Consider the following 9,973-nt stretch of genomic DNA (forward strand, 5'->3'; position numbering starts at 1 on the left):
CCCTGAAGCCAGGTCAGACATGATAATCATCCAAATATCTTGCATCTTGACCTGTGCTGTGCCTTGATTCAGTGCTACCAAAAGTCCGCTTATCCTCTCTGCCTCTGTGCTGCTGTGTGATAGGGGGAGTGGCTACGGCAGAGCAGAGTACCGCTACTTCTTGTACCGATATATTTAATGATATCTTTTGCATTACCTCTCCAAACAACGTCAAACTTGGCACTGCACTTACTCATGCCAGTAGCAAGACACCTGCCAAGTTGTGAAAAAAGTGAAATCGAACAGACGAACGGTTCGACAGATATGTGACTAACAGACACACAGGCCTACATAGACAGACAGACGTTCCTGCAATTTATAGATTGACAGATGTGAGATTTTTCATCCATCCAGATAGAACACTATTTCAGGCTTGCGCCAGTGTTTCGTTCTTCCTCCAGTTTGATGCCTGTTGCTATTCCAAAGTCTTTCATTCCAAAAGTATCATTGAGTTATGTAAAATATAAATCAAGCTCTTTATTTGATTAGATATTTACAATACAAGGTCATAGAGTAATCTACAGTAGCAGTTGAAAATGCTTTGATGTCCTTAAATCACAGGGAAAGCCCCTTTCCCCCGAAAGTAGCTGCAAACAGTGTAAAGAAAACATCGTCCACAGTGGACAATACTTTAAGGAATCCTGCCGAGGGACATAGGGATAGGGAGAAATAGGGATTTGTGTGCATGATTTCTTTCATTTGTGTGCACAATTTGTTTTCCACCCTTCATTTTCAACAATCAGATCCTCGTAGGCATCCAGTAAAAAAAAAAGCAGCCTAATCATAATGATGCAATCCATGTCCAGTGGCCAGTGGTCTGCCATCCTGTACTGGGCTGGGAAGAAATAACAAATTGTAAAAGAAACATTGTATGAATCCTAATTTGGTGGGCATAGATTAAAGAAACCATGTGCACAAAGTCCTATTTCATGGGCACAGATACTGGGACATGGAGACATGGGTCCTATGATAAGGTCCTATTTCATTCACACAGTATAATGCGTACAATTTTTTGCCCAAGTCCCCTACACGGTTCCATAGTACTTTCTTGTAACATTATATTTTCCGTTCAAGTCACAGACAACCAGAAGCCCATATACACTTTCTGTCAATGATATATTAAGTTTCCATACAAACCCTCTTTGTAACAGGTAGAGACCAAATACCCCCTCATCTTACACCTTACCCCCCCCCCCCCCTTTCAAAAAAGGCATTTAAAAATGTAAATTAAGCCATTTTGCAAAAACAAGACTGGTGGTCCTTATTATTATCAAACAATTTCACTGATAAAGAGATACACGTAGAATGGTTTTGCTCAGAATATTAATTTTGACTGAGTTGCCCAGATTTTCTCTTTCAGGCGCCAGACCTGCATGAAGGGAACAACGCTCCCAGTGGCCACAGGTGTGTACACCAGAGGCATCCGCTCACCTCCCTAGCAATATCTAAAGGGCAGTACAAGAACACAAGGTGGCAGTCCAACACAAAGGGGTAAACAGAACAAGAACAAAGAAAACAACCATCAGTCTTTACGGTCTGACCGAGACCAACTCATGTCTTCTTCCATTTGTGTTTGTGGTGACGCATCCCCCCTCAGTTATTGACACAAGATTGTCATGGCATTTTTTTCCCTTCGTTTTTCTTTTGCTTCATACTTGATGCATGGCGAGTTTTTTGGCTTGCATGTGTCTGCCTCAGTCTCCAGTGTTTTTGGTTCTAGTTCTGCAGGGGAAACAAATAACACATAAATCATCCGATCATATACCATAACCTAATAGACCTCGCCTACAAAAAGTACCCAAAGCTGCCATCTTTGCCCATATAAAGAGATCTGGGTGTTAATCGAAGCTTACTACCTATGGCATGTTGCGCTACAAGTTAGCTCTGGGGTAGCAAAAATCAAAGTTCGCCATCTTAACGTACCAAAGAAGAGTGTAGAGCAAAACTTCTGCATTGCAGACTTCATCCCCACGAGAGTTTAACAGGTGTGGTCATTCAAAACCCCCATGTTATTTTCCCATAGGAAAAATCGGAAGATACCGGATGGATATCCTTATATGGGCAAAGCAAAAAAGTTTTTTTGTGGGACAACTTCAGAGGTCTATTGTGCCTTACGTGACCTGAAATAAACTCAGAGGCTTGAGGACTATAATCTAGTCTGGGATGTTTGGGGTGGTTGTGTTTTGACCACGAGACATTTCCACTTACTGTAGTCAACAGCTCTCACTTAGAAAGTAACTACAAAAACAGTTACTGTTTTACTAGGGGGAAATATTCTTTAAAAATAGAATTTAAGAAACAGACTTTCCCCCTCCCTCTCCTAGCAGTGCTGCCCAGTACCTTTCCACTGCCGTCCCCTCCCTCGGGAGACGAGCCCTCCTCTATCGTCCGTGCTGCTCCCTCCTCCACCTGGGGGCTCTCCTCCATCACCACCTCCTCAGGGTCCAGCTCCTGCTGCTGCTGCTGCTCCTCAGCCTGCTCCTCAGCACCTGTCTCCACAGGGGCCTTCTTGTCAGTGTCCTGCCCACCAGACGCGGCCTTCTCCTGGACCTCGGCAGAATCCTTTCCTCCTTCGCCATCTTCCTCCGAGGTTTCCTTCACGACGGAGGGTTGTGGGGAGGAGCGGCCCTCGGTGGGCGCGTCAAACACGTCAGCGTCGTCTCCATTGGGCTCGCCGGTGGGGGAGAAGTCCTCGCTGGCCGACTTGCGGTGCTGGCGGGTGGGTGGCCGTCGCTTGAAGGAGAGACGGGCCCGACACTGTAGAGTGGGAAGGAATGGGACAGTTTAACTGTGTGTGTGTGTGTGTGTATAAAGGGTGTGCGGCGTAATCCACTATCCACTTTCAATGTTCGATACTTAGATTCATTTTTTCAATACAACCCTGCACACCACACAGACTACCATTCCATTCTATTTTTGTCAGCGCCACTCAATAATCCACTGTTTATGGAAAGATTGTCAAATTTTGGCTTTGTGTGTGTGGGCAAGTGACAGACACTCTATGCACTCTATGCACGCAAGTCAGAGCCAATATATATGGTGAGCTTAAGTCTGTGTGTTAAAGTGTATTTGTGTCAGAGTGTCTTTGAAGCATGTGCAATGCTGTAACAAATAAGGAAAAACACATTGTGTTTGTGTGTGTGGGTGTATATGTGGTAGGAGTTGAGTGTGAGAGACAAGGGATGTGTAGGCCTTCAGGTGTTCATCTCAGGGATAATGTCTGAATAGTGCTAGAAGTGTAGGCCTTCAGGTGTTCATTTCAGGGATAATGTCTGAATAGTGCTCTATCCTCCAAATTTGTAAAGTAGGTGATGGTACAATCAAGACAATACCTTGCTGTGGTCTTCATTTTTTACTGACAACCACTTTCCCTGTACGTTGTTAATACCACTTTAATGCCTCTTCTGCAGAACTGAACAGAATACTTTAAACAATGCTCAGCGTAACAAATTGGTTACTTACAAAACTGCGCTCGGCTGACCATCCTAAATAGCTTACAGTGATCAGAGCTTGGGTAAATTGAGGTGACAGTGAAGCAAGCTTTTCCACGCTAAAGTGGCTTCAAAACGGATGAGAGTGCTTGCAAACACCAAACACAAGTTGCCTGCGAGCCTCCGTTTCACATAATCAGATCGGCAAGATTTAACCCGCCACCTCCCTGATTCTGCTCAAGGCGTTAGTTCCTGAGTACGATATGTGGACACAGTGCAACATGCTGTCATCTCTAAAGCATGATGTTGGGGGCAATCTATGGCAACTCCGCCAGCGGCAGCTTCGCTGTTTATTGGGGGGCCGTGGCGCAGGGAGAGCAAACAGATGGAAGTGGACTGTGGGCCGCATCGGAGCCAGATGGGGGCCAGATCCGTAACGGGAGTCAGTTAGTCTCTCTGGGCCTTTGGAGCAGCAGCAGGGTATGAGGTGGAAACAGGTTAAGTGGATTACAGCTCCAATCCCCTGGTTGCTACTGTGCTCAGGCGCACTGCAGGGGGCAGGGGGGGCAGGGGGGTCAGCTTAATGAGGACCCTGTTTAAGTCACCGGACACAGGACACCCACTGCACAGCACGTGTCTCAGGGTGTGGTAACGTGGAACGGGCCAATGGGGTTGGGAATGTGGTGGTGGAGGGGGGAAGGAAATCCATGTTGTCTTGACGTCAGTACTCACTTCAGGAAAGGTAATATATACGGATACTATTCGCCTTTCACCCCCCCCCCCCCCCCCTGCATGACGGCACTAAAGCCCCCTGACTCTAAGCATTTAAGCTGTAAACTGTTATGGTCTATGCACGGATAATTACATAATGGCTAATACCAAACCTGAATGAATAGAATAAATTGAAATTGAGACAAATGCTGGAATAAGTGTATTCTTAGTCATTGTCATCTAATGAGCTATGCATCTCCAGGGATGATCATGGATTGTGAAGATGCAGGAGTAGATCCCCTGTGTGGATACACCTGGCACAATATATCTAAACATTTTCACATTGAGATCAATACTAATTAGAACTGCAAATAAAACTCTATCAGTATCAGTATCTGTCCTCCGAATGCAGCATGGATCCCAATTCTGGAGGCCTATGCAAAGATTGGTTATACAAGAAACATCTAACTAAATAACTGTAATAAACACTTATAGAACTTATAGCACTTATATATACAGTAATATCTTTGGTTATATATATTGAACCTAAGGTAAGTGCTACCTGCAACAATCTCCAAAAATGTTTTGCCCTTTTCAATTCTTTTTTTTTTATATAAGCCTTCTTCATTAAATTGGCAGTATTTGGTGTGCAAGTTCATCCTGGTCTGGCCGTAGAACTTCAAGTTGGAACTACCGCATCCGCCCAGCCTTGATTTCGTGACACCCAATTGACACTGTCATTGTGTGCACATTTGTGTTTCTGTGTGTGTGTGTGTATCTGCGGGCATTAACCTTGTTGATGCTGGGCAGGGGCGTGCCCTCGGCTGGCTGCTCGAAGCTGACGGGCACCTCCTCCTCGCTGGCGTGCCGCTGCGGCGGCGGCGGCTGCCGCAGCGTGGGGCTAAGGGGCAGGGGGCCGCATGGGGACGTGGGACCGGCGGGGGCGAACGGTGTGGCCTGGAGCTTCACATCTGGACTCAAGGCAGTGGGGGACAGGGCCAGGTTCGCCTGCACAGGAAGAGGGGAGGGGAGAAAGGACAGAGAAGGTCAGGAGAGAGGCCATCTTGGTTTTCATGGACAACAGGTTATACAGTAGGAGCGTACAATCTGGACCCAGAGCTACGGGAAACAGAGAAAGAGATGGAGTCTGGACATTTACATCTACTCATTTAGCAGACACTTCTATCTGAAGACACTTACACTACATGCTAGCCCAGCGCCTTAACCGCTACGCTAACACTGCCCGTGGCACCAGATAGGCTACTGGACACCAGATACTGCTCCCGAAAACATTGAATGCTTTACTACCGAGCATGTGCTACAGTATATCTGGTGTGCGGACTCCATCCTTTTTTATTGACGTTCTGCTGTGTCCAGCACCTAGAGTGTACCCGTATTGGATGTGCCTGCTCTTTTTTAACTTTTTCACTTTTGCCTCCGGAGGGCAACAAAAGAGGAGAGAGGTATGAGGCAGGTGCTGGTAGGGGTCAAGGACAGTTCAAGGCAGCAAGAAGGCACGTATTGTTTTAGCACACGTAGGCTAGTAGAGATGTGCAGAGGTCAGGGCCGTGGAGGAGAGCCAGCTTTGCGCATGAGAGAGGGAGTGACTGAGAGGAGAATAGGAGGAAAAGGGAGTAAGACAATAGGCAGTAAAAGTCTTCTGACATCTGGATGGGTGAGTATTAGCGCGGTTGGGGAGCGACGTGGGAACGAGTCTTATGTGTTTAGCTTGTTTATATTACAACAATCCATCCGTGGGATGGGATGCAACATATGCTGGAATTTTCACGGCTTATCACAAGTTGTTCAGCCTCCTTTATAGGCAGCATTTCTTAGCAATAACACAGTGCAAATACTGTATATGGCAATGAATACACACACATTTCACATTTTACAAAAAGGCAAAAGCAAAACTGAAGATTAAGATAAATAGGCAATGCAATAGTCAACAACATGTTTTCTGTTGGATTTTTCACTGGAGTGAACACAGAATACCAATGATGTGTTGGTATTCATGGACAAGTAGGGAAAAGGCACTCTCATTTGGTCACGCTAGCAAAAGAAGCGAAACATTGCTCCAAATCAAGAGACGTGAAGAACAATAATAACAGATGTGAAGAACAATAGTGAGTCATCACCCTGATCTCTCGCGCTATTTAATCCTAATTGACATTGAGCTCACATAGGTATGGCATCTCTCTCCTTTCCCTGCGCCCATGCAAAGGCTGCATGCAGGTCGTTGTGTACAAGCTGTGTCCGATCAGATTACGTAGTGGCCTGCTTTCCTTTCCTTAATATCAGCTGCGCCACCAGCACTGACCCAGGCTCTCTTACGCTCTCACCTGCAGCAGTCACCAGCAGGGCACGAGGACACACAAACAATAACAAAGCACAGGACGTGTCTGGCGAGTGGCACACAAATGCATACATTTGGAGTTATTAGGTTCTTCAGCGCTTCAATCTTAAGTAGTAGAGAAGGCTTGTGCCTTTGTTGAACAATAACACGCAAATGTCTTTTCTGCTTGAAACAGTATTATGTTTTGGCTCTATTCTGCACAAATACACATTGAACTCCACCACCCAATCATTAAAATCCCAGATCACACAGAATCTATCTACCCAAGCTAGCAGGCCTATTAGCATGAGGCTCACACCCCAGTGGCTAACATCCAGATCCAAATCCAGTCCTACATGTCAGGGTGTGACAGCCCTGCTCAGGCCTGGAGCGAGACGCTGAGGGTGTGGAGGAGAGGAAAGGAGAGGAGAGGTGAGGCCCCTACCTGTACAGGCGAGAAGAAGAAGACGGAGAAGCGGCAGCCCTTCTGTCCCATAGCTGAGTAGTGTGTGCCCTGCACTACTGCACTGCCCAGAGAGACTCCGAGCTGTTTCCTCACAGCTCGCACTCGCACTCTCACTCAGGGCTTTGTCCGTTATCCCATTAGCTTGTGAATCTGAGCCCCAGCTTAAGGATATTCAGGGATGGGAAGGGGGAGCAACCCCACCCTTCTCTTTTCCTCTTCCTCTTTCTCTCTCTCTCTCTCTCTCTCTCTTTCTCTCTCTCCCTCTCTCAGTATCTGTCACACATACCTGTATGACACATATCATTGTAGTACAAGCAGAAGTCCACTAGATGGCAGCATATCATCTGAAGGGGAAAAAAACTAACACCCTACATAAATTCAGCCGCACAGCCCTGGGAGTTGTGGTCAGGGTGTGTTTTTACAGAAGTGAAACATTATGTGCGCCTAGGAAGACTAGAACAAACCATGTTTTGTTGTAGAGTGTGTGACAACCATATAAAAATGTTCCACTCAAACAAATGATATATGTGCCAGTGGTCACACACAGTCCCACACATAACAAACCAGACACAGATACTGAGTATACTGTAATAGCACTGACAGTGCCCCTAACCCCTCCACTCCAGTCCTTTCAGTTGGTCTATCTGTGCAATGGGTGGAGGACACCACCAGACTTCCTGTTTCCACAGCACCACAAGAGACATCTGTCAGTCACAGTTACATTTGCTCCATTATCTGTTTGTGGTCTGAGGTGATCCACCCAAGCATTGCTTGAATGTGATTCAACTCGCATCATACACTGGGTCTTTTTTGATCTCTCCTTGAGTATGACTAGTGTGTGATGGGGTATGTTCAAGGTGGCACTGAAGAGGTCAATACAAAAGGCTTGTAAGATAATGTGCATTTAGCTAGCAGGATGGAAAGTTGTTACCTGGATTTTCTCAAACAGGGGGGAGATCTTCAACTTTCCCTTTGGGGTGGGTGAGAGAATCGCAGGTCTCTAGGGAGCAATAAAACAGAAGCAGTAATATTGTGTTGTGCTTATATTTCATAATAATGATTTCATTTGCATAATAAGAAGTTGCACAGGGGCAGTATGTGAATGACCGACTCTGTCCTAATCATCTCTTGGGCAAAACGTCCATTGTGGCTGTCTTAAATGCTGCAGGTTTCACATTCAGCTCAAATCAGGCTGACCACAGAGCATCTATGCATGACAGTAATGAGTTGTTGTGAGAAACATGCCTCACCTCTGGTTCGCTGTCACCATCTTTCTTATGGAAGTTCAAGGAGCACGGGGGCATTTTCCTGATAGGCCGTTTCTGAAACACATCAGAGACAGATGGACATGTCTGAGGACGCGTCCTCAAAGCCTCACACCCGAAATGACCACAATCTGACCACCACAATTATTTTTCTTCCTCCGTATACACGTACTTTCCAGCATCCCATCTGGTCATGAATAAGGCCACTGGTAGCCTTTTTGTTTTGTTTTATTAGGTATAATATTGTAAATGAAGAGTTCAGATGCAAAACCTTCTAAATCCATCTGACCACTTTTCTTTTAAATGAGCATTTTTTATCAGGCATTTTAGAATATCAGCATTTTGATTAACGTATATACTATGTGTGGAGAGCATTCACTCACCATCATTACCTCATTTTTGATGGAGGTGGCGTTTAGATGCTTTTGCATCTAAACTCTTCAAATACGGCACCATACATAAAGCATAAAGCTGATGTGAGCGTTCTGCAGTGACATGTGACACTTCTACAGTGCCAGCACAGATGCTCACCATGTCTGCTGCATATGCTATTCCAAATATGGGCATTTTCTAATCTACAGATCAGCACAGGCCTAAAGAACTCGACTGAGTATGAAGAAAAACTGAAAGAGGAGGGGAGGAGGGAGAGGGCCAGGCATCTGTCCATTGCCATGTCATCTCTCCATGCATCTTATACCTCGTCATTCGCTGTGGGCATTGGCAGAGGGTGACCCTTGAACCGCCCAGCCAGCTCTGCCACCGATGGCTTGACTGTGCATTCCTCCTGCAAATAAAAAAAAAAAAAGGAATTAAGTATGGCAGATAGAAATAGAGAAAAAAGAAAGCATTACAGTTCTCAGACAATGACACAAATGACATGAGCACAGACAATGAGCCTGCAAGCTGCCAACTGGTGATAGCACATCTGAGATGATTGACAGCAAAACAGCACTCTGGCGTAGTGTTTTCAGAATCCTCATCTCAACGTCTGTGCAATCCCATTACACACACTGTAAAGACTTGGGCACACAGCCAAGCTCTGAGCATCTTTGCCCCTGTTTGAATGGGCTTCACAGTTCATGAATAATGAACTATCTCCTTTTAGCCTCTTTTGTTTCAGAGAGAGCTTAACTCCTCGGGCTGTGTGTGTTTCTCTTGGATGAAGCTGGTGCTGAGTCCAACATTACTGTGGCTACTCTAGCGTTGGTCCACAATAGTTGGACTATGCCTGGGGAGTGGCATGCGATCCCTCACAAATCCTGAAATAACCCTGGACCACCCTGGACCACCGACCGTGCGAAAGTATATAAACAGGACTAGGAGTAAGAGAACATAGATTTATACAGAGAAACCTGCCCAATACACACACACACACACACACACACCTACAATCCCTTCCCTCCCACACAAATGCACTTCTAAATATACACTCTGAGCTATGGCTGCATCATATTTTACCACCATGTTGCATTGAAAGCTGTTATGCAATGAAGCACTTCCTCATATGGCCAGCATTCGTTTTTAACAGTGTTTCCTAACTTTTCACAACAACAGGAAACAGAGGAGGCTTACGAAACGTGTGCTTGCGATACCAGGGCCGAGCGATACCAATGGCAATGCGCGACCAGATAACTGGAGAACAGCAAGAGACAAGGGCCACACAACCGGATGTGTATGTCTGATGGTGTCTCAGTCAAGAGGGGTGGGGGGGAGATGGGGGTAGCCA

General features: G+C 45.9%; 1 protein-coding gene across 1 annotated transcript in view; it reads right to left on the reverse strand.

The window, feature by feature from the left end:
* Positions 1–474: 474 nt before the first annotated feature.
* LOC143121720 (capZ-interacting protein) overlaps positions 475–9,973 on the reverse strand; it is a 19,882-nt gene continuing 10,383 nt past the window's right edge. Inside the window, exons 2-7 of the mRNA XM_076282277.1 lie at positions 8,945–9,031; positions 8,233–8,304; positions 7,914–7,982; positions 4,974–5,189; positions 2,380–2,796; positions 475–1,761 (exon numbers count right to left, since the gene is read on the reverse strand). Coding sequence (XP_076138392.1) covers positions 1,756–1,761; positions 2,380–2,796; positions 4,974–5,189; positions 7,914–7,982; positions 8,233–8,304; positions 8,945–9,031 — 867 coding nt within the window. The 3' untranslated portion in view covers positions 475–1,755. The remainder of the gene's footprint in view (positions 1,762–2,379; positions 2,797–4,973; positions 5,190–7,913; positions 7,983–8,232; positions 8,305–8,944; positions 9,032–9,973) is intronic.

The sequence above is a fragment of the Alosa pseudoharengus genome, unplaced genomic scaffold (assembly GCF_046254945.1).
Source record: "Alosa pseudoharengus isolate Yale_2024_CS ecotype anadromous, Long Island Sound unplaced genomic scaffold, YU_APseudo_1.1 YU_APseudo_1.1_scf_13, whole genome shotgun sequence".
Lineage (NCBI taxonomy): Eukaryota > Metazoa > Chordata > Actinopteri > Clupeiformes > Clupeidae > Alosa > Alosa pseudoharengus.